Source organism: Suncus etruscus, chromosome 17 (assembly GCF_024139225.1).
Source record: "Suncus etruscus isolate mSunEtr1 chromosome 17, mSunEtr1.pri.cur, whole genome shotgun sequence".
Lineage (NCBI taxonomy): Eukaryota > Metazoa > Chordata > Mammalia > Eulipotyphla > Soricidae > Suncus > Suncus etruscus.
This window is the reverse complement of record NC_064864.1, coordinates 56,213,814-56,241,039: the sequence shown is the minus strand read 5'-3', so window position 1 is coordinate 56,241,039 and position 27,226 is coordinate 56,213,814. Positions and strand designations below refer to the sequence as shown.

Here is a 27,226-nt window from a genome sequence, read left to right as displayed (position 1 = left end):
GCCAGTCCCTTTCCCCACTACCCAGAAGGAAACTACTAGAATCTTCAAAGTACATGCTTATAATAACACATTACATCACTTATTTTCTCTCCTTCATACTTCTATAAAAACAAAATTCAAGACTTAAGGAAAATGACTAGTGAACACTTATAAATTGAATATTAGTGTAAATTCATAACATAATATTTAAAAAGATCACATTTTACTTTATCAGTGAGGAAAAAAATCAACATTATATCTTTTGTTTATTTAGGGTGGTCACATGCAGGGGTGCGCCAGCCTTACTTCTGGCTTTGCACTCAGAGATTACTCCTGGTGGAATTTAGGGTCCATCTGGGATGTGGGGGGTGGGGGAGGTTGCTTCTAGGTCAACCCACATGCAGGGCAAGCAACCTACCCACTATACTCAGGCCCTCAAACTGTATCTTAAAGATATATGACAGGCTCCTGGAGCAGGATTTTTTAGCTGGCACGGGTGGGCAGCTGGCAGGCCTCCGCATGTGCCAGTGGCCTGTTGGCCCGGCCTAGGGTAGGGGGGCCTGGACCTGGGTCACCCGACCCCCCTCTCCCCCATTCCTCAGGATCTCCAGGTGGGTTCCTGGAAGGAGTTGACGGGGCACCCTGGGTTTTCCCCCACTCCCAGGCCGGGTCTGTCCGGAGACTGGCCTAGGGTGGGACTTAAATCCCTGTCCTTTGGGCTTGGGAGGGTCTCTCTCCCTTCCTGGAGCAGGATTTTTTAGCCGGCATGGGTGGGCAGCTGGCAGGCCTCCGCATGTGCCAGTGGCCTGTTGGCCCGGCCTAGGGTAGGGGGGCCCGGCCTAGGGTAGGGGGGCCCGGACCTGGGTCACCCGACCCCCCTCTCCCCCATTCCTCAGGATCTCCAGGTGGGTTCCTGGAAGGAGTTGATGGGGCACCCTGGGTTTTCCCCACTCCCAGGCCGGATCTGTCTGGAGACTGGCCTCGGGTGGGGCTGAGGGGGTGGAGTTTGATCTGGTGGGTGGCAGATAGCTGCTCAGCTATACTCAGGCTGTCACTGGCAATGTCATACCAGTCTTCATTTTGCAAACATATGCTCCTCCCAACCATCAGTACCCCAGATTTACCCTTCTTAACTTCAATAACACACAGTTCTAATCTCTGACCTAAGACATACAGTAGATCTAACAAATCCTAGAACTATTTAGAAGGACACAAATTGAACACATATTGAACACATATATCTTTTGTATGTTTTATGGGTATTTTCTTTAACTGATATAACTCTATATATATTCTTCTACCATGATGTTTCTATCCACTTTTCATCTTGTCTTTTCTTTGTAAGCTGTTCAGTAAGGATTGTTGTTGGAACTGTCCCTCAGTTTGATGCCTATGATTGAACTATGTTATGGAAATTGCTGGTCTTGTTCCTATTGCTTCCAGATGCACCAATAACGCTTCATGGCATTGATCCTTGTTTGCATAGACACATTAAAATGGGAAAACACCATACATACAGATAAGTTCTTATCTAATAAATCTCAGTACAATGTACCTTACACCCTGAACATTGATATAATGACCTGGCACAGGCCTCAGAAGAATGGGCATCCTCCATTCACGCCAGAACCAGGCAAACTCTCTACGAAACATCCAAGGTCTTATATAGCAACAGCTGGAAGCAGTCCTCTACCAGGAAAGACACTACCAAGGGTCTGACATCGACCTCCTAAAAAGAGACTTCCGTTTACACTGAGAAGACTTGACAACAACAATGACCTGCTCTACAGGACATGGTTCTCTCTATTGCCCTTTAAGTGTGAGGTGAAACGAGAGGATGCTCTGCACCATCCTGACTGCAATATGGGATATGCAGACTCCAGGATCTTTAATACAGAAGCTTGATACCAACAACAGACTATGTGAGGAATGGAGGTGTATTGCCACTACAGACGATGACTTGAATTGGACAAACTAGTTTGCCTGGAGCTTAGAGTCAGTCCTGTGCCAGGAAACTTCAGGGGTAGGGTCTCCTTGTATTTAGACCATAATTTTTCTTTCCATGTCCCTTATATTTTGGTGGGCCTATGCAAACAAATGCCACTTTAACACCGTTTTTTACTATGTTCCCTTGACTCCAATCCTTAAGAAAAACAACCCACTAAAATGTTTGAGGTTAACTTAAACTAGTAAGCATGTGCATGGAACTAGATAAATGTACTTTGCCCTCAATGTTTAAGGAATTACATAAGTCTAATGTCTTTAGATTATATTGTGTGCTGCTAAGAAATAGTATGTACTACAACTGGGGATTTGAGGGACAAATAATTGTATTGTACATGGGTTCAGTTTTGTTTTTCTTAATGTTCTTTGGCTGAAAGTTCAAGGCTGGGATATCATCGATGGGACTACCGAGAATTCTGTTTATGGGTGATTGGGCTTCCACTGTAACTCTACCCTGTCCTCTTTTTTTGCATCTTTGTTGTCATAATTAAAATAAAATAAAAAAATGTAAAATTAAAAAAAATAAGATATATGACAGAATAATTAATGTCATGATATATAAGAATTAATGGTCAAGATGAGTAACAAGAATGACAAGTTCCAAAGTTTGAAATACACACACACACACACACACACACACACACTTCCAATTCTATCCATTTTCTTTTGTGTTTCTATTTGGGTGCCACACTCGGTGGTGCTCATGGGTTACTCCTGCTCTGTTCAGAAATTATTTCTGGCAGGCTCAGGGAACCCTATGGGATACTGGGGATGGAACCAGGGTCAGCCACATGCAAGACAAATGCCCTTCCCACTGTGCTATCGCTCCAGCCCCTCTATCTATTTTTCTTATTTCAGACAATATGAAAATTTTTTACCAGTTTTCATCCTGTATTATATACTCAATATATAAAATATCTCTTAAATCTAATAATAGGCATAAAGTTAGCAGGGAATGTTAGAATTCCCTTCAAATGAAATAATAACATTAACTTTCAAGCACTCTAGCATTACATTTTAGCTCCCTTTTTCCATAAAGCATAGATTTTTAAATAAAAGTAAGAATAAATGATGTCTACTGTTGCATTTTAATGTAGTGGTTCTCATACATAAAGGCCTCAGCATAAATCCCATAGATGAGTTGAATAATATCATATATCCAAAATCTTTTCTCCCTCTCCTCTTTTGTTTTTATTTTTGTTTTGGGGACACACCTGACAGCACTCAGGCATTACTCCTGGCAGGCTCAAAGGACCGTATGGGAAGCTGGGGATTGAACCTGGGTGGCCCAAATGCAAGGCCAACACCTTACCTGCTATGCTACTGCTCTGGCCCCAGAGTTGATCCTTTACAAAGTAGTATACGAGTATCTCAAAAAGCAACTAAAACTAAGAAATATAACTTGTTTGAATTGAATTTTCGGAGCGTGAGGTCACATACATTCACCCCACCCCCACCCCATACACACACACTCAGACATGCCCTACCCACTGTGGTTCTGTTTATTTGTTTGTGATACCTGATAGTACTCATGGTTTATTTCTGGCTCTGCACTTAGGATCACTCCAGGTGGAGTTCAAGGGACTATATAGGCTATTGGGGATTGAACCCAGGTTGGCCACGAGCCAGATGCCAGGCTACCCATTGTAATACTGCTATGATCCTCTGATACTGAGATTTTTTTTACTTGTTTTGAAAAGTAAAAGATATAAGTTCCCAAATGTAGATTTTGTTTGGGGGGGGGCCACACCCGGTGGCGCTCAGGGGTTATTCCTGGCTATGAGCTCAGAAATCGCTCCTGGCTTGGGGGACCATATGGGATGCCGGGGGATCAAACCTAGGACCATCCTAAGCTAGCGCAGGCAAGGCAGGCACCTTACCTCTAGAGCCACCACGCCAGCCCCCCAAATGTAGATCTTAATTGTTGATATCTTAACCAAAGACACTGTGAGGGGCAAGAAAATTTATAATTATTCTTTTAAATTGCTGTATACATTCTTTTTTTTTTTGGATTTTTGGGCCACACCTATTTGACGCTAAGGGGTTACTCCTGGCTATGCGCTCAGAAATCGTCCCTGGCTTGGGGGGACCATATGGGACGCCGTGGGATCGAACCGCTGTCTGTCCTATGCTAGCGCTTGCAAGGCAGACACCTTACCTCTAGCGCCACCTCCCCAGCCCCTGCTGTATACATTCTTCATATTTTTTTCCACAAGAAAGTTACCATATCACAACAAATTCTCTAAACTCAAACTTAGTACATTTAAGTACATATGTGGCTAATTATTTTTATACTTAAAAAAATTTTTGTGTGTCTGTCTGGGTCACCCCCAGCGGTGCTTGGGGAACCATGAGATGCCAAGGAGCAAACTGGGGCTACTACATGCAAAGTATGTGCTCCCAGCCTTTGAGCTATCATTCCAGTCAAAAGTTAAAATTAAGAATAGACTTAGGGCCGGGCGGTGGCACTGGAGGTAGGGTGCCTGCCTTGCCTGCGCTAGCCTAGGACGGACCGCGGTTCGATCCCCCGGCGTCCCATATGGTCCCCCAAGAAGCCAGGAGCAACTTCTGAGCGCATAGCCAGGAGTAACCCCTGAGCGTCACAGGGTGTGGCCCAAAAACCAAAAAAAAAAAAAAAAAAAAAAAGAATAGACTTAAATAAAAAGGCAAAAAAGGGAAATACCCAGATTTAATATGAAGTTGAAGGCAAAAGAGAGATTCCCAGTTAACCAGTGAGGTCAGAAATGCAGATGAGGGCCCGGAGAGATAGCACAGCGGTGTTTGCCTTGCAAGCAGCCGATCCAGGACCAAAGGTGGTTGGTTCAAATCCTGGTGTCCCATATGGACCCCCACCCCCACCCCCATCCCCCGTACCTGCCAGGAGCTATTTCTGAGCAGACAGCCAGGAGTAACCCCTGAGCAACGCCGGGTGTGGCCCAAAAAAAAAAAAAAAAAAAAAAAAAAAAAGAAATGCAGATGAGATTTTTTAATTTAGTTTAGTTTTTTGGGCTATCCTGGGCAGTGCTCAGAACTTACTCCTTGCTCTGTGCTTTAGGATCATTCCTGATAATACTTAGGAGACCATGAATAGAGTCAGGATTCCAACCCAAGTCAGCTGCATGCAAGGCAAATGCGACACCCATTATCTCTCCAACCCCCAGAATAGGAAGATTTACCCTCCTGAGATCTAATTGTTGCCTATGCACTGATTTATATGCACAATCAGATTTTTTGTGTTGCTTTATTTTTGGAGGGGTTCACACGCAGTGATGCTTAGGGGTTACTCTTGGCTCTTTTCTCGGGAATCACTTCTAGCAGGCTCAGGAAACTATATGGGATGCCAGGGATCAAACCTGGGTCAGCTGCATGCAAAGCAAAAGTCTTCCTTGCCTCAGTATCACACTGACCCCACAACCTGATCTTTTTTAGAAAATGACTTTGGAAAGCACTTTGAGAAAAATTCTTGAAATTCACTTCCTCTCTTGAGCAAAAACACTACTAAAATGTTTCAAAAATAGAAGTCAACTGTGTTTGAAAATATCCAGGTCAGCATTTTTAGGGATCTCTTCTGATATAACAAGCAGCAGCTACTGTCATTGTTGCTCTGGTTCTTTGTCTTCTTTTTAAAACAAGGTTTTAGTTAGAACTTAGGTTTTGTGGGTTTGTTGTTTGTTTTAGTTTGGTTGTGTGTGTGTGTGTGTGTGTGTGTGTGTGTGTGTGTGTGTGTTTCAGCTGTATCCAGAAGTACTCAGGACTTACTCCTGGCTCTATGCTCAGGGATCACTTATGGAGGTGCTATGGAGACCATAGCATGCTGCGAGTCAACTCCATGAACGGCAAGAAGAGCTCGACTTGCTGGATGATCACTCCACTATCCCTCTAACCCCTGCAACAGGAAGATGTACCCTCCTGAGCTCTAATTATTATCTAAGCATTGATGGGAGCCCACAATTATTCTTAATCAATGATCAAAAGCCCCAATTCTTACCTTTAGGGATCTCTTTCCAGCCTCTCCTTTTTTTTTTTTTTTAAGTTCTTCCCTAACTTTCTCTGATTTTAAAAAATTCTTGGGCCATCAAAGTTTAAAGCTGGACCCAGGAAACTTTTATGCAAATAGGATGCATGCATGGACACTTGCTGCCAAAGCAGTCAAAGATTTTCCCCACCTTAAGAACCTCAGCAAAGGGGCCGGGCGGTGGCACTGGAGGTAAGGAGCCTGCCTTGCCTGCGCTAGCCTAGGACGGACCGCGGTTCGATCCCCCGGCGTCCCATATGGTCCCCCAAGAAGCCAGGAGCAACTTCTGAGCGCATAGCCAGGAGTAACCCCTGAGCGTCACAGGGTGTGGCCCAAAAACCAAAAAAAAAAAAAAAAAAAAAAGAACCTCAGCAAGAAGCCCTTTGATCTCTGCAGATACTGTTTCCTCCCTCCTACACAAGACCAGGTTATTATGATTCTTCGACGCTATTACTCTAAAAGGACAAATCTAGGAATGCTGTTAAAAGGAACCCTTTAGGCTATTAAGTGCTGCTCCTAACTAGCTGTGTTAGCAAGCTAAAGAGGGTATGGCCTGCACTTAGGCCTGACTGTGTGTTCAGGCCCCTTTCCTAGGAACTCTGACTCTTCCGGGCTAGCTACCTGTTGGCAGTGCTGGTGTTGCTGCTTCCACTGCTGTGTTTCTGTGCCCGATTCAATCTCCGCGGGGGCTTTGAATGCTGCAGTCGGGGGCTTGGCATAGAGGGAAACGTGGAAGCATAGCCATGTTCACACTCTAAAGAGAGAGCAAGAAAAAAAAAAGACATATCAGAATATACCCAAATCCACGGATCCACAAGTCTGAAGTTCTTGCAGGAACAGTTGCTGAAAAGAAGAAACGGAAAAGAGGCAAAAATGTTTCCATTATTTTCGACTTAAATATATAACTCCCACTTCTGCCCAGACATTCATGACGAAGCTATAAACTAATGCAATTTACTGGGTGGAAAGTGTATCCTTTTTTTGGGGGGGGGGGGTCACACCCGGCAGTGCTCAGGGGTTACTCCTGGCTCTATGCTCAGAAATCGCCCCTGGCAGGCTCAGGGGCCCATATGGGATGCCGGGATTTGAACCATCAACCTTCTGCAGGGAAGGAAAACACCTTACCTCCATGCTATCTCTCTGGCCCTGTGGAAGGTGTATCTATGTCTCCTCCAAACAAGCAATTTCTACCTGTGCCCCTAAATCCTCTTCCCCAAGAACTCTTGACATAAATGCCCTAATACCTGAGACCATACCACTAACCTCAGTTATTTCACTTGCCCCCAATTCCCTTTTTCCTTTCATTCTCCCCATGCTAAAAATGTCCGTAAAGCTCTGACCTATCAATGTATGTACTTCGCATAATCGCATAATCGATGTGACCCAAGGCTGGTTTCTCTTCTTCCAGTTCCTGGGGTCCTTTCTCTTCCAGTCTCCTTTGATCCCACACTTTAGGGTGATCACTCGCCCCACTCCCAAGGCGGCTCCACCTGCCCTCGGGGCTTTCTCTTATGTCCACTCTGGGCCCTCTGTCCATTCAGACCCCCGAAACCTCCTCCACTTCCGCAGTAGCCTGCACCCGACACCCTATCTATACCCCATTATTCGGGGCCCACTCACGCAACCAACACGCCGGACACACGCACCCCCAAAACATACCATTTACATGCATCCAGTCACGCACCCCTCTCGTGCACGCCCCGCCTCTCACGCACCCCTCACATGCATTCTTCACATGCACCCCACTCACGCACCCCTCATATGCACCGTCGCATGCACCCCTCTCGAGCACCCAGTCCCCACAACCCCTTCCCTGACATATGCACCCCGACACGCATGCACCCCTCTTCCTTCTCACCGGGCGCCTCGACTCACGCGCCTCCCTTCAGATCCACGCACCTCACCGCACAGGGTACCCCTCGCCCGCCGGCCCGCACTCCCCACGCGGGGCAGGAGTGCCCGGAGCTTGCGTTGCGGGACCCAGCAGTTACCTCGGTCCCGGCGCTCCAAGAACTCGGCCGCCTCCAGCAGGCGCTGCACGTTGATCATCCGCACCCGCTCCATGGGCACCGCGCGGCCTCTGGCGCTCCCCTGCCCGGCCGATAGGAGGCGCCACAGGCGGCTAGCGCCTGGCACCGCCCCCGGACATGTGCCGCGGGCTGCGGGCGGGCGGGCCGGCCCGGACACTCTGCCCCGCGCGCTCTCGCTGCCCCGCCGCGCCGCACAGCCCGCGCGCGGTTTGTTTACTTCTCGGAGCGAGCACGGGGGAGGGGCGGGCGCAGTACTGCGGCCCGCCCCCCTTTGCACTGCCTTCTGGGAAATGTAGTCCTGCCTGGTGCCGCCCACTAAACGCCGGGACTCCGCCTGCACGACCCTCAGTGCGCCTGCGCACTCTCAAATGCCACAAGGGTCCCCGGGAGATGTAGTCAGTCCCGCTTTTCCGAGGCTAGAAATGTATTAGGTGATCTGAAGTTGATTGAATTCTAGGAGGGAAGGCTTTGAACTCTGCAATGAGTCTACTCCTGGAAGCCCTTTTCTCAGCAGCTCTCCTCAGTTGGTGCTCAGGAGCTGCAGTGCCAATTCCAATAGTTTAATCTAATTGTTTTAATAGTTTTTCTTGGGATTCCTGACTTTCTCCATCTGTAAAACGTGCTGCCCAGAGAGAACTCAGAGGTACAACTAAAAAAAAAAAAAGACAAAATCAGTGTCAAAAAATAAAGGATGATCCCATCAGCGCTAAAGAAGGCTTCTATAGACCCTCTCCATGGAGGCAGGTTTTTTCTTTTCCCCATATTTTGTAAATTTAGAAACTCCTATTCTGCCCTTTTAGAGGCAAGAAAACATCCCTAGAACTTAAAGTATATATCTGAGTGAGATGAGTAGGTGATTTGGTGCTGAGGTTGGTCACCCAGGTCAAATTCTGATGTTGCTTCTCATGCTGTGTAAACTTGTACCCTTTTCTTCTTGTACAAAATGGCCATAGCTTCTCCAAATATTGAGGGTCTGTCATACTATGTACAGCAAGCAGAGCTGTAAGTATGGGCCCTGCTCTACTTAAGTGTTATCATCTTCACAGGATTAAATGATATCACCATCCTTCATGGCACTTAGTAAAGGGAAGCCATGGTGATTATTTCCTATGAGTTCTTCCTCCATAGAGAGGGAAACGGTGCCTAAAAAGGACCCAGTAAAATTCTTCCAAAAGCTGGCCTCACTGCTACTTTTCAAGTTCCTTGAGCAGAAGAGACCCCTTTAACCTAAAGGTCCTCAAATTTCTTCCTTACTTGAATCACCTGAACAGATTTTAAAATTTCTAAAACCTTTCTAATATTCCTAATAACATGATTTGGAGCCAGACAACAATGATTGGAGCCAGACCATTACATCAGAATCACCTCTGACCCAAGCTTGAGCATTTTTTGTCTTCTATTTTTACCTTACTCAGGGGTTACTCCTGGCTGTACACTCAGGACTCACTCCTGGCAGGCTCAGGGGACCATATGGGATGCCGGGGATTGAACCCAGGTCGACCAAGGGCAAGCCAAATGTCTTACCTATTGTACTATAGCTCCATCCCCTCAGACTTGAGGATTTTTAAGTTGTTTTGGATAATTCTTGTGTGCAATTAACTTTGAGAACCAATGTTCTAAACCAGATTTTCTTAATCTCAGGATGACTGATAATTGGGGCAGAATAATTTCTTCTTCTGGGATGAAGGAATTGTTCTGTGCGTTGTTTAAAGTTCAACAGCTTCAGCAGCCTGTACCCACTAGTTGCCGCGACCACCCCTCTAGTATGACAACCAAAAATGTCTCCTGACACTGACATTGCCAAATATCTTACTAGGGTACAAAAATTCCTCCAGCTGAGAACCAGTGATAGGGAGAGAAAGGGCAAACAAATCAAAACTATTAAATGCTCTAGGACCTAGATAGGGATACTGGAAACATTCACTATTGTTTTCCCAGCCATGATTATTTTAATTTGCAAGTGGACACCCCAAATAACAAATCTCTTGATGAGAATTTCCCCTTTAATGTGGTCATTCTAGTGACTACATAAGAATATACCATCTTGGAATGGAAATATTCTCCAATATGTCACAGGCTTCACAATGCAAATTAATAGCTTCTCCATTGTATCTCTCTCTTCTCTCTCTTCCCTCTCCCTCTTCCTCCTACTCTTCCTCTCGCCAATCTCCCTCCATTTCTTTCTGTTTTAACAAGATTTCCAATACGGTCCAAAGCTGCAAAATTCCACCAGTTCTTTTGAATATTACATTTAGCATTACATTTACACACCAAAATAATGTAGAGCGAACCAGAACCAAAGATGTTCATAGGACACAGGATAACTAATTTTTGCAACAACAACAACAAAAAAAATTGAAACAGAGACAGTACTTTTTCAGCTGTTATCTATGTTGCTTCAGATAGGGGTTTTCCAGTGGGTATGGCTGACAACCTGCCTCTATCTCAACAAGGATACATTGAGGAGAGGTGGAATTGAATTATTTATGAAAAAATACCTGTTCACTCATAGCATCTGTTAGTTGTGGGTAGCAATTATTGGTTAATTTCTACAACTTAAAGAATCCCTTGGCCTTTTTGATCAAAAATTGTTGTCAAAGAGTCAGGATGGGGTGGGAAGGAAACCTGGGGTCTTCAGCCAAGGGATGGCATCATGTGGTGATGAAATTGGAGGTGGAAACAATTAATGCCTAAATTCCAACTGAAAGTCACAGTGTCCACATTCTTGTTTTGTTGTTTTTTGTTTGTTTGATTGTTTTGTTTTTGGGTCACACCCGGCAGTGCTCAGGGGTTACTCCTGGCTTTACACTCAGAAATCGCTCCTGGCAGGCTTGGGGGACCATATGGGATGCCGGGATTCGAACCACCGTCCTTCTGCATCTCCGGCAAAAGCCTTACCACTGTGCAATCTCTCCGGCCCCTTGTCCACATTCTTAAATAAAATTGCTAAGCACTACACTGCTAGTAGTTTTATAAGAAACAAAAGTACTGGGGCCTGCGAGGTGGCGCTAGAGGTAAGGTGTCTGCCTTGCAAGCGCTAGCCAGGAAAGATGGTGACAGCGGGTTCGATCCCCCTGCGTCCCATATGGTCCTCCCAAGCCAGGGGCAATTTCTGAGCACTTAGCCAGGGGTAAGCCCTAAGCATCAAATGGGTGTGGCCTGAAAAAAACAAACAAACAAAAAAAGAAACGAAAGTACTTTAGCTAGTAGGAGATAAACCCGTGTGACATACATACCTGAGAGATAATACAGGAATATTGGAGACATAGTACAGGGCATTAGGCACTTGCCTTGCATGTAGCTAATGCCAGTTTGACCCCCAGAACCACATATGGTCCCCTGAATAACCACCCAGAGTGAGCCCTGAGCACATCTGGGTATGGCCCAAACCACCCCCTCCCCAAACTTAAAACAGTACAAAGTGAAAATATGCATGGTTTGAGATGTCTTTAAAACCATAAATCATAATGCAAATACATCTGTGGGTTCTCAAGAGAAAACTGAGATGCTTGGAAATCAACTGTGAGACACCAGACATGAGTCTCATTTCCCTTTGGGATATATATCTAGTGTCTATGAGCCAACCTGCATGTTGGAGAAGAGGAGAGATGTTGGGAATGGTGGGCTCTGGGCAGTACTAAAGGCTACTTTATGTAGCAAACTGTCTAGCCTTTTCTAAAGGCAACAAAGATACCATTATCTTTGCCCTGCTCTGGCTGATTCCTGGAGTTCTAGCTTGAACATTAGACACAAGAGCCTCCATGGCACAAAGCTTGGAATCTTAGCCTCAAAAAGATCTCAATAATTAAAAATAATTTTAGCTTCTGAAACATCTTTCAGCACCAGTTCTAATCTAGAAGAACCCAGAGACAGCCAGAACCTTCCTTTTGCTCAGATCAAAGTACTCCAAGCCTACAGACAAAGGAACCTGGAATCTTACCAACAGCCTCTGGTTCTGCCCTTTCCCTCAAGTGTCTCTCAGGAGAGTCTCGTTTTAAAGATGGAGAAAAAAAGTCCCCAAGAAACTCCTAGGATTATAACAAGCAAACCCAGAGGGGACAGCTGGCCATGGGCAAAAATCTTTATTCTGAGATGTCCTTTTGGAGACCCATTTACTAAACAGGCTTTCCACATGATTTGTTGCAGATACACAAACAATGGAGGAGGCTGGTCTGTGTTAGATCTTTTCTGCAAATTGGACAGGGAAAAGAGGAGATGGGATCACAAAGTTAGGCTGCCAGTTAGGTTGCCAGTCCAAAGCCACCGTCTCAGTGACACCTGGGACTGGAGAGAACTTCCCTGAACCTGCAAAATACTGATGACATAGGACATGGTTTTCTGCCACAGCTTTAGAAGATGGGGGTTTTCAAATAAACAGGGCTTGGAACACGGTGTGGGGAGGGGGGAGAGACCGGGAGCTGCTAAATGAGCATCCTTGCTATGCGTCTCTTCACTGTCCCCCCTTCCTGCCTTCTCCCCAAATGGCTAGCACAGCCCCTTCCCCATCTCTCTACTCCCAGCTCAGAAATGTGAAGAGCGGCAGAACCGTCTCCCTCTGTCCAGTGAGTGAGTCAGCCTCCCCTAACTTCATGCGTAAGCTCTCCCCTAGTCAGCGGCAGCAGCTCCGAGCTGCGGGTCTGTGTGCAGCCGAGATAAATTTGGGTCTAGAAGGGATGACGTAATGCTAAACCCAAGAGGGAGCCGCGCCGCCCAGGGCTCCAGTCGCCAGGGCTGCAGGCTGACATCCCAGCCACAAGCAAAAGCACGGAAGCTCTGAGCCACCCAGGTGTCTGAGCTGGGAATGAACAGGCAGCTGGGCAGCCCGGGCAATGCTAACCTGGGAGCTCTGAATCTGCACGCAACTTTGCTGTTTTTCAACTTCAGTTTTCTGGTAAAATTGGCTGAGGCTCAAACAGCTGCACTTGACTTCCATTCTGGGTTCTCTCCTCCTTCTCCCGCTACCCCTTAGAAAGGGCTTTTTACATTTTATCCACCAGCCCTTACTACACAGCCTATTTCAGTGATTCTACTGGATGCGTTCATCTCTCCAACGTCTTTTTCCTTCTTTTCTACATTAACTTGCATTCCAAAAGAAAACTGCAATGCAGGACTCCATTAATATACACGTCTATAAAGTTTGCTTATTCTGGGGCACCCCACTTGGTGGGGAGAGGGGGAACACTAGGGGGCAAGCAGAAGATATGGGGGAGGACTTTGCGAGGGCCATGCCAAGCAAATATTTCCCAAAAATAACATTTCATGGTTTATTTCATAGAAATGTATGCTGTTAAGCATATACTACATTCCAGTTTCTGTTAGATGAGAAAATGGGCTCAGAGTGGGAGGGTCTCTTACACAGCTAGTTATCAGACTTAGGGAGCTAAGGTAGAATGAGGGTCTGTCTGCATATTCCAGTCCAGTGCTCTCTCCCATCTCCATAATTCTTATCCTGGTTGATTTGGTGGTGGGTGTTGTTTTAAATGACTAAGGCAGAGCAAGAGCAAGTTTTCTGGTCTTTTAAATTTATGGAGTCCTAATTCTGGAGCTAGCAAGATCAAGTTACATTCCAAAGAGCTTCAAAGACTGCTTTTCTTTTCTGGTCAAGGTTCACTCTTTGCCCACATTCAGAATAGGCTCCAGGATTCAGACCCAGTCATGGGTCCAACCTCACTCCACCACTGACTTTTTAAAAGACCACCACAGGCCAATAATCTTTGTTGTATGGCAGTCATTTCCTTCATGAGGAATGCCTTCCAAACCACTTTTTCTTTTTTCAAATGTTTAGCATTTGTTGCTTTAGTCACATGTTCCTTCAGTGTGGCTACAATCATTTATACCATGAGAATAAGGACTTTCATCTCTTGAAACTTGGCTTATAACTTGGCCAGCCATGATCATTTCTTCTTTAGAAACACTGCTCATTCTGTGAATTCGTATTTTGTTTCATTTTTTTGCCTAATATATATGGAACTGTATGGATACACACAAATCTCCAAATCATTTCTTTCTCTTACATTTATCATGTCCTGGGTGCAATAAACTGCTTTAAAATCAATAACTTGATTTTATAAAGATCGCAGGAATTTTCCCCTGCTGAGGATGCCCCACATTCTTGCTACAGCCCTGCGCTGGTCTAGAATTGCTCTGCCCCCACCATTTGGCATCACTCCTCCTATCCAAGGAGCAGAAATTTGTGGAGGTCATTCTTGGACCCTGCCAGGACCTGAGCCCTAAATCACACATCCAGCTCTGGTATGCATCATTTAATACAAAAAACAATAAGCCCTTGATTTCCCCTGGACTACAGTGACCTCAACATCAATTCCAGCTCCAGCATTTGGATTCTAGAATTCTGGGAGTCTCCAGAAATTCTAGACTATGCCTCTATTTGTCTTCTAGCTGCCATGCAATGAGTGAGAGCCAAGGGTGTTTCAGTGCCACTCAGAAAACCAGCTGATTTATTCCTCAGCACATGTCAGAGCTTCCTGTTTTAAAGAAGAGGCCCAGAAAAGTTGAGTGATTTGCCGAAGATCACAGAGGCAGCAAATAGATTCCAACCAAGTTTTTTAACTCCTGGACACCACTGCATACATCAGAACATGTGCAATCAAATAAGATGAGACAGAACTGGTTAAGGAAAGCTCTTGCCCTGCCTTCCTAAAATCTCCTTAAATTCTAGGAGACTCTGGAAGTGTGTAGATTGTAGAACCTTTCTGAGTTTCCCAATGCCTGGAGATTCCATTGACATCTAATGAGTGGAACCATGAATGTTAACTCCTGTAGTGTTTTTATCTACAGGAAAGTTATGTCACCCATAGTTCCTGGCTTGAAAAAATACTGCAGAATAAAGGCAGAAAATTCATCAATCAACAGATATTTCTTACACATCCATTATGTGCTGGACATGGAGCAAGATGTGGAGATAGAATAAGGAATAAAACTTGGTCTGGTCCCTATCTTCTAGATTCTTGTTTGACAGATTGACAAAGGAGCAAGTATAATCCTTGTGAACTCTTCTATGTAGATGAGGGGTAAGTGACAAATTAGATGGCAAGAGGTAGGCAGCTTTAAGTAGATGGAGGGACCAGGCAAATCCTGTAGACTATTCAGGGCAGCATCTCAAGCTAGAATAAGCACAGCAAGCAGTTAAGATCCATGGAAAAATGCAGATTTGGATTCTCAAGTGTCAGGGGAAGCCCAGGATTCTCACTACTAACAAACTTCTAAGGATCCCAATACTGCTCACAATCACTCTGAAGGCCTTGCAGGAAATTGAAATTTTATTCTGAGACTGGAAAGGAGCTATGGAGGGTTTCTAAAGGATTGAGTGATCTGAATCTTTGGTTTCCAAGTTCTTGATCAAGGAGAAGAAGAGGCTGGACTCATACCATCTGACCGGAACCAGCTGGCCCCCTCTGTCACCTTCACAGCCAGGGCCTAAAACTCATCTCCGCAGCTCACACATGCTTCTCTGACTTGGCTCCCACCACGTGCCAGACCAGTTGCCCTACCAGCTGGGGTGCCTTCAGGAAGCCAAGTAGAGCCTTACAGGGTGTAGATTCACACCCCCAACACCCCAGCATGCAGAGCCATAGGAAACCTACTGGTTGGGTGAGTTCCCAAGGGTGCTGGGAAGGTGGTACTGTACCTTTGCATACAAACAGCAACACCCTAGATCAGTGTTTCTCAATCAGGGGCTCTCAGGTCCCTTTATGGGTCCCTGGGATATTCCAAGGGAGCCACAGTAAAAATCACATAAATGACAGTGGGGGCACAGCAGAAGATAGGGGGTAACACATACCCCCTTAGGAAAAGTTCACCTCGCATGAGCTTTTTTTTTTTAATCTATAAAATGAACATAATTGCAGAACCTTTGTACTGGATGACTACAGAAATTTAAAATAAAACAGAAGGAAGGAAGGAAGGAAGGAAGGAAGGAAGGAAGGAAGGAAGGAAGGAAGGAAGGAAGGAAGGAAGGAAGGTAGGGAAGGAGGGAGGGAAGGAGGGGGAAGGGGTAAAGGGAGAAAACAAAAGTATAAGCACAAAGAAAAGAGAGGAGAAAATCAGCCCCCCAGCACTGTGCTCAGTGATAGGTCCACTATCATTCTTTGGAAAACAGAGAAGACATTGCACTTGTGAGTAGTCTTCTTGGAGACAGGTTATTATATTCCCAGCAGACAGATGAGAATTCTTTGATGGCACCTATCTATCTATCACTGAAGTATAGGACGGGAACTGGAGACCACATATATTATACTTCAGAAACACCAGGTATAGTGCTTGGCTCCTGACAGGTTTTAGAAATTATTAGTTGAAGGATTTGAACTACATTTTTTTTGAGCTACATTTTTAAGCTGCTGGAAAGAACGAAAGTGGTATGCAAGGAAGTCTTGAGTGTCAAGGAAAAGGGTAGAGACGGTCAGACTGTGGTGAGGCAAGAGGAAAAAAAACACAGGATACCAGCGGGTCTCTGTGGAAATAAAAACCCAGACTGTGCCAGCTGCCACTAGCCTCTTAGGGCCAGAAAAAAGAGCTGCCTGGGTCTGCTCTCCCTCTTTCCCTTTTCCTTCTCCTCCCTCATTCTTCATGAGCCAGAGATGGAACTCAGGGCTCCATGCTCAGGAGTCTACTATTGAGCCACACTCCAGGCCCATGTCCTCCATTGCCACCAAGTCCCCAAAGCATCTTCATCTGAGTATCCTTGCTAGTAGCAACAGAGATGCAGAGCAAAATGCTTCAAATCTAGAACCATCTACATTCCCTTTCAGTGGCTTTGGTTTGCATTTCCCAACCTCCCTCTCCCTATGTTTATCTTTCTAATTTTGCTGTGTTTAAATTTCCTAGCAGACACTGAAGTTGGATATTAGAGGTATGTGGCCCTAGGCATGTTGTACAGGAGCGAGGATTTGGTAGAAACACTGCCACAGACAATTCTCCAAGTGCAGAAGGCCCTGGGTCTGTAAAAGAACTGAGAGTGGAATGTGTTTATTTACAAGGCTGCCTCCAAAGTACATGGCTTCTTAAGCTCAAGCAGTTGAAAGAGAAAAGTTAAATTTGAGGGCTAAAGCTGTGGCTCAGTGGTTGAGTACTTGCCCTGCACTATGTAAGGCCCTGGGTTTGATTCCTGACAGCTAAAAAAAAAAAAAAAAAAGTAAAATTTAGGGCAAGAGTGATCATTAGTACAGTGGGTAGGGCATTTGCCTTGCACACAGTCCACCTAGGTTCCATCCCCAGCATCCCATATGGTCCCCCAAGTGCTGCCAGGACTAATTCCTGAGTGCAGAGGCAGGAGTAAGTCCTGAACACTTCCAGGTGTGGCCCATAAAAGGTCAAATTTATAAAAAGAAATGACCAGGACAAATGTGAAATACAAAGGAGTAAAAATATGACAGAGGTATTGGGAGATGAAAGGAAAGGTGTCAGGAAGTAGAGGGAATATCCTGTGGCAGATCCAGTACCGATGGCTAAATCAAAAACACAAAACCTTGGCCAGAGAAAGGTCCCAGCTGACTGGCTGTAGTGCAGTTAAAAACCACAGAATTCCTAAATCCTGGCACTGAGCTTTTTTTTCTCTAAGGGAAAGAAACTTTAACTTTAGGACCTAGCATGGTGCGAGAGAGAGAGAGAGAGAGAGAGAGAGAGAGAGAGAGAGAGAGAGAGAGAGAGAGACAGAGAGACAGAGAGAGACAGAGACAGAGAGACAGAGACAGAGAGACAGAGAGAGAGACAGAGAGACAGAGAGATACAGAGAGAGACAGAGAGAGAAAGAGAGAGACAGAGAGAGACACAGAGACAGAGACAGAGAGAGACAGAGAGAGAGACAGAGAGACAGAGAGAGACAGAGAGAGAGAGAGACAGAGAGAGACACAGAGACAGAGACAGAGAGAGACAGAGAGAAACAGAGAGAGACAGAGAGACAGAGAGACAGAGACAGAGAGAGACAGAGAGAGAGACAGAGAGAGACAGGAGACAGAGACAGAGAGAAACAGAAAGAAATAGAGAGAGAGACAGAGACAGAGACAGAGAGAGACAGAGAGAAACAGAAAGAAATAGAGAGACAGAGACAGAGACAGAGAGAGACAGAGACAGAGAGACAGAGTGCTCCTTAAACACCAGTTAATAAAGAAGTTAAATCCACAGCACATTGTGAGTGAGAATTCCAGACACACAGCATAATTCCAGTTTATAAAAGTGTTCATCACATGGGCCTTTTACAGAGTTTCCTTTGTTTCTTTAACAAGAGGGATCCTATTTACATGTATTTATTTCCTGGAGATGTATTGCTCAAAAGAAGGGTCACCTGCACTTGCAAAATATTTTGCAAGCCAGGGGCCCTGCACAGCATTTTGCCAACATGAAGAAGCAAAGCAGTCACCCACCCCACTCTATTCCAGGTGAATGATGGCAAATGCCCATTTTTTTTAGGCTAGAGATAGCAAGTCAGCTGTTGACAAAGTTAACACTTCCAGCCCCGCCACTGGGAAACAAGTGATACCACAATTACTTCCCTTTAGTTTTACAGAAGAATGTCCAACTCTAGGGAACTAAACTGCCCTCCAACTTGTGGGGCTCTTCTGTGGGCTCCCCTTTGGGAAGGCCTAAATTCCTCCTGCTAAATTAAAGTCTGGATATTTGGGTAACCAGCCCATTGTCTCTGTCGCTGTCTTTGAGCTCCTCCCCAGTCCCCATGTAAAAGAAAATATTTTTTTTTCTAAACAGCAAATCCAAATGAGCTTCATTTGGAAAGAGGACTGAGAATGTTGCAATGACCTCTGCAGTAACCAGACACACCCTAGTATCACTGAAATAGGTTGGAGAACTGCTGACTTTATGAGCACCTGACCTGACAAACAAAAGGCCCATCTAAGGCTCTGCTGGAGACCTCCTGTCAGGAGGGAACACGGCCCAGAAGGGCCTGGTCTGCTCCTTTGGGTCACCTCAGGCAAGCCTCTGGCCCTCTCTGGGCCTCAACCTCCCCATCTGTGGGGTGACCACATGATAAGCTTGATGGATGCTCCGTGACCTCAGGGGCCCTTTCAAGCCCTCATGTACTGCCTTGCCACCTGCCACCTTCAGAAATAAAAACCCAGAAAGGAGTGGAAAGAAGAATGGAAGATGGGGGTAAAAATGGTTCCAAAAGTAGAAAGAACCATTCCTCCCCCATTCTCCAACTTATCTCCCCCAGTACTTAAATGGCTTTCTTTATTAGGCAGGAAGATTCTCCTGGCTGGCTGGCTGAGTTGTCTTTTTTTTTTTTTTAAACCCTTCTTTTTTTTTCTTTCTCCCTCTTTTCTTTAAAACTCAAAAGCCACAGAAACCACAACTTACCTCCCCTGATGGAGTCCCTTGGAAGTCAGAGCTGCTGAGGTTAGGTGTGCCAGGTCTGGCATGCTGGTGGTATCTAAGTGAAGACTAGGCCAGGGTAACCATGTGCTTCTCTTCCAGAAACCAGTTTAAATCAATATTTATCCAAATGTATTTATAGAAAGTGGTGGTGGGAGGAAGAGAGGGGGTGGGTGCGAGATGGGGGTAGGGATGAGGGGGATCTAAAACGAAACTAGCCACAATGACTGATGCAAATCTTTGTGGCCAATTCATTGCTACAGGGCTGGGCTTTTTTTTTTTTTTTTTTTTTTTTTTAAAGGCAAAAGGCCTGGCTTTTGATGAACCTGCTATTGGCCCCAGCACCATAGCAACAGTCCCAAACCCTCTAATATGCCCAGAAGACAGACTTGGGAAAGGCTGCTGAGGGGGGTGGTGTTTCCTAGGAGCCTAAACTTGAGTTAGGGCCAGGAGAGTTCCACAACTGGGAAAAACAAAAGCCCCTCTCTGGTTGGCTGCTGGGTCTCCAGCCCCACTTTGAAACCTTTCTGAAGCAAGAAGTGGACAATCAACAGGGTATTTTAAATGTCAGGTCAGCTTCATGTGGCTGAGTAACCTTGAGCAAGTCATTTCACATCTCTGGACTTCAGTGCCTGGTTGGAATAGAATAGGAGTCCACACCCATACAGTTAAGACTACAGGCTCTGAGCTGGAAGGAGAGCATAGCAGCGAGGGTGCTTGCCTTGCACAAGGCCAGCCCCACCTGGTTTTGATTCCCAGTATCCCCAGTACCCCAGGCCAGCTAGGAGTGATTCCTGAGTGCTGAGAGAGGAGTAACCCCTGAGCATGGGTGTGGCCCTCCCAAACAAAACCCAAAGAAAACAAAACAAAAAAGACTGCAGGCTCATCATTCTAGAATCAGAGGGCTAGGCTTGAAATAGCTCTGCCACTTCGTAATCATGGGACCTTTGGGCAAGTTATCCAGAATCCATAGTCCTCACCCTTCTATAAAATGGGAACATGGAAATTGCAGTTGTCCTATGGAAGGTGGAAGGAAACAACACATGTGTAGCTCCATTCTTGGCATCTAGTCAGGTTAGGTAAACAGCAGCCAGTGTTCACATGATGTCTTGAGCTACTGCTGTTAGGTGAGGAGTAGAGGAGTACAAATCACCTCCTCACTTCCCTCAGTTTTACCTCCAGACTATTATCCAGCCATTCTCAGATGAACATCCCCACCATTGCTCATGTCAATGGGAGAATGTTCTGGTTAGGGAGAAAACATGAGTGAGCAGCTATTGTTCTGTAGGACTTGCTAGTGTTCTTCCCCCACTCCCCACCACAAACCAGGAATAACTCAATTCAGCTTCTTTAATGTCCTAAGGCCCAACTCCCCTTCTCTGGGTCTCCTCCACAAGGCATCTGAGACTCAGAAACTCATCACAATATCTTTAAAAAGTCCAGTTCTGGAATTTCTGAGTGGTCAAATGATCATATTTGAAACTGGAAAAAGCTGAAACCAGAAAACATAATTTAGGATACAAAGGAAGTAGGAGCCTGACTTAAGACTGCTCTTTATACAAGAACCCTCCCAAATACAAAACATTAAACAAAACAAAACCACCATCACAAAACAAAAACCTGCTCCACTCATACCATAAATCATCTCACAGATTTGTCTGGGGGAGAGCATTACACATAGATGTTCAATACATACTTGTGCAATGAACAAATCATAAGAGGCCTGTCATGCAGAAATGAATATTAGTTCTCCTCCAGGAATTTCAGCTCTCTAGGTCAGCCCTAGCAGCATTTTGAAGGCTTTGGACTTACAACCTCAAAGCAGCCTGTGTAGGTTAGCAGAAACATCCTCATGTCATCCCCCTTGAAAGAGATCAGTACTTATTTATTTTGTTTATTGGGGGTGGGGGAGGCCATACTCAGTGGTGCTCAGGGCTTACTCCTGACTCTGCACTCAGGAATTATACCGGAGACCATATGGGTTGCTGGAAATCAAACCCAGGTTGGCCGTTTGCAAGGCAAATGTCCTATCCACTCTATTACTGCTTTGACCAGAAGACCAATACTTCTGACTCTTGGTCTTGGCTACATGTTCTTTGGCCTTTAAACCCTGAGCCACAGACAGCAAATGACAAATCACACTAATAAAGAATTGTCTCTTAAGGGTTTGATGTTTGCCCGTGGTAGGGTATACACAGCAGTGATACAGACCGGAAGGTGACCTTTTCCTTAAGATACTCATCATCTCCCTGTGAGGTTACAGTTAATATACAGGAAGCAGGTAAAGAACTACATGGCACTAATTATCAAAGTTAAGAGAAGTCACTATTTATTGAACCCTTTTGAATATTTAAATGAAGCATCCTGTTTAGCTGCCAAGCAATAACTGTGACACTGGTGGTGTTCTTACCTTCATTTAACAAAAAAACTTAAATGGAACCTCAGAAAGGTTACTTTTGTACCTAAGGTCATAGAAATATTCAACAGGATCTGTGGCCTGCTCTTGGGGATTAAATAGCTTCATTCTCTCCACTACCTTGAAGCAGGGAAGACTTCCTGGAGGAAGTGGAAATTGAACTAGGTCTTAAAGGGTGGGAAAGATACAAAAAAAGCCCAGGGGAGTGAAAGAATGAGTGCATTCAGGACTGGGAGAAGCACCTGAGCCTGGCACAGAGGCCTGCCTGTGAAGCTTGCTTGCAGGTGGACCTACTAGACAGGGGAAGAGATTAAATCCAGGAGGCAGGGTGAGGCTAGAAGACACCAGGGAGCAGCTGCTTCCCCCTTGAGGAGGAAGCACATCTCTGGTGACCTGCTGTGGCCCAGATAGCAACTCTCAGCTTCGATTCCCATTTAACCATGTTCCCCCACTTTAAACACTCTTCCCCTAACCCTACGGGACCCCTTCCTCAAGACACTGGGAAATCCATTTTGTCCTTCTGGGTTATATAAACCATAATCCATTTGTCAGCCACGTGGCCTTTAGAACACCCTTTGGGACCCTCTTTTTTGTTTGCCTTTCCTCCCTCCCCCAAACTGAAGAGAGATGCTTTCTTTCTATCATTCAGTCCTAAATTGCTGCCCCTCCTCTGAACCGCCAAAAAGTAAAGGTAGAAAATGCCAGAAGTTACTAGAGAGGATTTCTGAATTTGTGGAAGCAGGGTCACAGTCTTCATGATGATTATTTCTGGAGGCCCTAACTTTGAGATTCGTAGGAGTACACATCATCTGAACCTCAGAAGATACCATGGCATCCCAGGGAATTCTGGCCTTGTGTACCATCGACCTTCATTGCGGGTGACTTGATTCAACTCCCCTCCGTAGGAAACACACCCCTTCCTCATTACTCTGGGAATAATCCGGTATTCCGGCCACAACTTGGTTGAGCCCTCATAGTACGGAAACCTCAAAGAGGCCATGAAAAGTTGTTCTGGCGACAATGGAAAATGAGACAAGCTCCTGCCAAGTTTGCAAACAACAATACAAGTGAAATGAGAGACCACATAGCCACGGTCTACCGGTGCCTTTCGGGGAAGATGTCACAGAACCCCCGAGATGGAAAACAGAGGCTAGACATCCCCCCCTCCACACACACAGCCACCTCCAGAAGGGCGATTCTTTTAAGGAGTGTACCAGTTTGGCTGCACGACAGCCAGAGATCGCCTGGCTTGCCTCCTGGCTCCACCCCTAGGACTCTGGCCTCAGCAACGCGTGACGTGAGAGAGAGCCCGAGACGCCGATTGGCTGCACCACGCAGCTAGGTCAAGTCCAGTCAGAGGAAAGAAGTTTGTCTCCATGTGGAAACCATGTGTCTCTAGCTGGGAGGGGGGAAGAGGAGGAGGAGGCGGAGAAACTGAGATCAAGTGATTACAGGGGAACGGGCTGAAATGCTGGCGGGGAGACTGTGCACCTGAACCGGCAGCAATGCCCTTTGCAGTAGTGACCTAAAAAGAGGGGAAAGAAACCCCCCTAAAACTAGCCTAACAAAAGTTGAGACTTGCCTCCTCCAACCTGACAAGCTAAGGCTGCAGCTCCCTGACCCAAACCAGGGGCCTGGGCACTGCTAGATTCCTATCGGAATGCCCAGATCCCCAGTCCCACCACCACCACCACCTTTCGTCATCCCCACCCCCCAACTAGGGAATGATGTAAGCTTTTCGGAAAGCGGGCTCAGAAGCAAAACAAGCCCCGGGCGCGCGGAGCGACCCGCAGTGCCCGAGCCCGCGACGCAACCGCACGACCCGCCCCCCGACTCGACTCGACTCGCCTCCTTGCTGTGCACACGCGGGCGCCGTGACGCGCGGGCATTGTGTGCAGCGAGCAGAAAACAACAACGGGAGCGCCCCCAGGAAAGAGGCAGCAGCGATGCGGGGCCGCCCCCTCTCCCTTTCCCTTTCCCGTCCTGGGTGGGAGACCCGGGCCGGGGCGGGAAGGGCTGGTGGCGGAGAGGCCGAGGGCCCCCCAGACCCCAAGCCAAGCCCGGGTCTTTGCAGCGGGAGAAAGGAGGGGGGCAGAGAAGGGGGGCCACGCGACAGGGACGGAGGCCAGAGTTTGCTGGAGGTCACCCCCGGTGTCGGCTGGCTGGCCGGCCGGCCGAGGGCTTGGAGCCGGGCTCGGGGAAATCTGGGGGTGGGGGGGTGCGTTGGCATCACGTCATGCAGAGCGAAAAGAGGCAAAGAGAGCTAAAAATACCCCCCACCCCCGTGGGGGAGCCGGACGGACAGACGGACATGGGGTGGTGGGGGCTGCGCTGCCGCCAGGACTACTGATTACAGGCAGGACCGAAGTTGACTTTGGGGCGCTCACGGGTGCACGAGCCCCTCTCGGGGGTCTGGTGGGCCCGAAGCGCAGGCACCTCGGCAGAGGGGCCGGGAGGGAGCCCCAAGATTGCCGCTGCTGCTGGCTCAGCCCGGGGAACCCGATCGGATCGCCGCCGGGCTGAGCTGGCCCGCCCCGTGTGGGGCAGCCCGGCCCTCTGCTTACGTGACTGGCGGCCACGCCGGAGCCCCGGCACGGGGTAAACAAGGAGGTGGCGGCGGCCGGGGCGGCCCGAGAGGGGCAGGCGGGGGTGGGGGTACTAGGTCTCCCGATTGTCTGCGGGTGCGAGGTGGGGGGGGTTGCACATCCTTAGTCCACGGCGCCTAGGCTGGTGGTGGGCAAACCAGCTTTGCCACCTACCACCAAGGTGCCCTCTTGGGGGGCACCCCTCCAGTCCAGCCCGGAGCCAACGCCAAGGGCAGACTCCGGAGACCCCGGTGCGGGATGTGTGTGTGTGTGCATATGTGTGCATGCATGTGGGCTAGAAACAGAGCAGAAGAAATCGCGCCCTTCCCCCTCCAACAAAAGCAAACACACAAAACAAAACCACGTCTTCACCCCACACCCCACCAGCCTCGGCTGTTTCAGAAACCACCCTCCCTCCCGACCCAGGCACACTCCCTTCCCCAAGAATCATCGCCAAGGGATTCGGCTCCACCGGGCCCATGCGCCTTTTTTCTGGAAACCCAGCAAAAAAACACTCGGGAGAAAACAGGAGCGAAGAGAAAGAAAAGAACGCGCCCGACCTCCCAGCACCCAGGCTGGTTTGGGCTCCAAGACCGGTGCACAATTGTGCCTGGGCCAGCCCGCTGGTACTTTTAAATCCGGAGGCCTGTTTGTGGGGTGTGCGTCCAGGAAGGTGTCTTTTTTTGTTGTTTGTTTTGTTTTTGTTTTTGTGTGTTTTTTTTTGTCTTTGAGGGTGGTGGTTGTTGTTGTGATGGGAAGGGGGATTATTGCAAGATTTGACACGTTGCAATGGGGTTGTGTGTGTGCTTTTTTTAAAAACACCCCCCCACATTGATCTTCCTACTTGTTCGGATAGATTAAACAGCTCTGTCTATCTGTCTGTCTGTTTGCTGCGGCCCCTTCCCCCCGAAATTTCTCGCGGCTATTATTTGTGCGGAGCCTGCGGGAAGACGCGGACACTCGTGCCCCCATTAAGGCACCGAGTCGACTGCCTGGGGAGGGCTGGGACAGGGGGACCCACTGGCAGAGACAAAAATAAAACGCATAGAAAGGCAGGCTCGGCGGGCGGGGTGGGGCTCCAGCACCCCATTCCCTCCAACAGATAAACAGGCATCTCCCTCCACCTGAGATCTGGGGGTTGCTGATGGGGTGGGGTGGGGAGTGCTGGAAATCGACCTGGAAGGCGTTTGCCTAGCTCGCTCTTGGGAAAGAAAAGAAAAAGCCGTGCACAACAGCCCACACCTTCTTCCCCAACTATTGTCTCCTGCGAGATTCCCAAACTTTCCTTCGGGCTTCGTCCCCTCCTGGCCAAGCAAGTTTTCCCCCGGAGCAGGACGGGGGTCCCGGCGAGCTGCGGGCGCTGCTCGGCCTTGTCGGCCTGTTTTGGGAGTGAAAGTAGGGGTGGAGGGCGGTGGCACCGGGGGGCCAGGAAGGCAAGAGAGGGGGGACTCTATCCGTGCACGCGATGGCCCGAACCCAGCTCTATCTGCCTCGCCAGGGCAACCGAGGCGAACGAAGCAGGCAGAAGAAGGGAGACCCCAACCGAGCCGAGCCGAGCCGAGTGGAGCCGAGTCGAGTCGAGTCGAGCCGAGCCGAGCCGAGCCGAGCCGAGCGGGCGCGAGCCCACGCCGCCCAGGGCTGCTCGGGCTGTTGTTGTTATTGTTGTAGGTCTGGTGTGTTTTCTTTCTGCCACCGCGGAGCTCTGCCTACGAGTCCCAACTTCGAGCCTCTCTGCCTCACCCACCCAGGGGCCCGAGACAGCCCCCCAAAACAGCACTTGTCTGCCGGGGTGGGGGGAGGACCCGGTGGAGAAGAAACAGGGAGAGGAAAATACCAAAACACCAAAAGGGAAGAAAGAAAGAAAGGCAGGCGACCTGGAAGAGTGATGGGCTCAGGGCTCGGTGGTCAGCCAAACAACAAGACTCCCGCCCGCCTCGGCCCTCCGGGAGCCGGACAGACAGACAGACGGACGGATAGACAGACAGACGCGCCTCCAGGCCCCCTGCCACCCCCAAGCACCACCACCACCCTGCGCGTCTTTGTTACATCTTTCGCTGCCGGGTGCGTGCGTGTCCTTTCTCCAGTGTCATCGGCTTTTTCGTGCCGAGGCGAGGGCTGGCTGTGTGTGTTGTGTGCGTGTGCTGGGGGAAGGGGCCCTAGCCGGCGACACGGGGTCGTCGCCCCAAAGTGGGTTAGCGACGGAGAAAGCCTTTCCGGCGCGAGGCGAAGCGGGGTTGGGGAGGAAGGTCCCCCCAAAAAACTTACTTTTGTTTTCTTTCTCGATCTGCTCCAGGTAGCTGGCGGCCTCGAGCAGAATCTGCACGTTCTGCAGAAAAGTGTTGATGTGCTTCTCCATGGAGTTCTCGCTGCTGGTGTTGAAGATGTCCGAGAAGGGGCACCTGAGCTTGGCCCCCGCGGGCTCGTCGGGCTGCACGGGGGGCTGGGGCTGGAGCTGGGGCGCGGCCGAGATCGGGGCCGGGGCCGGGGGCGCGGCGGGGGTCAGCCCCGCACCCTCACCGCGCGCCTCCTTGCGCGGCCGCCCGCGTTTCCCCATGGAGAGGAGAGGGGTCGGGGTCCGCCGAGCTTCGCCCTTCGTCGGGGGGGGGGGGGCTGGCTGCCGGCCCTGGGGAGGGAGGGAAGGGAGACCCGCCGGCTGGCTGGAGCGGAGGAGGTGCCGCGGCCCGCGGGCGCCCCGACTTGCCTAATTGAGCCGAGGCTCGCTGCGTGCGCCGCTGGTGTGTGTCTGCGTGTGTGTGCGCGAGTGTGTCGGGCACGCAGAGTCGGGCTGTGTTGTGTGTATGGGAGATTGAATGAACCTACAGGACCGACGGCGGCGCTCTGGCGCCTGGGTCCT

General features: G+C 48.2%; 1 protein-coding gene across 2 annotated transcripts in view; it reads right to left on the bottom strand.

The window, feature by feature from the left end:
- MXI1 (MAX interactor 1, dimerization protein) overlaps positions 1 to 26,929 on the bottom strand; it is a 101,806-nt gene extending 74,877 nt beyond the window's left edge. The window contains exons 1-2 of one of the 2 annotated variants that reach the window (XM_049790584.1): positions 26,638 to 26,929; positions 6,620 to 6,752 (exon numbers count right to left, since the gene is read on the bottom strand). In XM_049790584.1, the coding sequence (XP_049646541.1) occupies positions 6,620 to 6,752; positions 26,638 to 26,926 (422 nt within the window). In that variant the 5' untranslated portion in view covers positions 26,927 to 26,929. Of the gene's footprint in view, positions 1 to 6,619; positions 6,753 to 7,989; positions 8,253 to 26,637 lie in introns of those variants that run through there. The other variant, XM_049790585.1, reaches the window with a different exon arrangement.
- Positions 26,930 to 27,226: the final 297 nt, after the last annotated feature.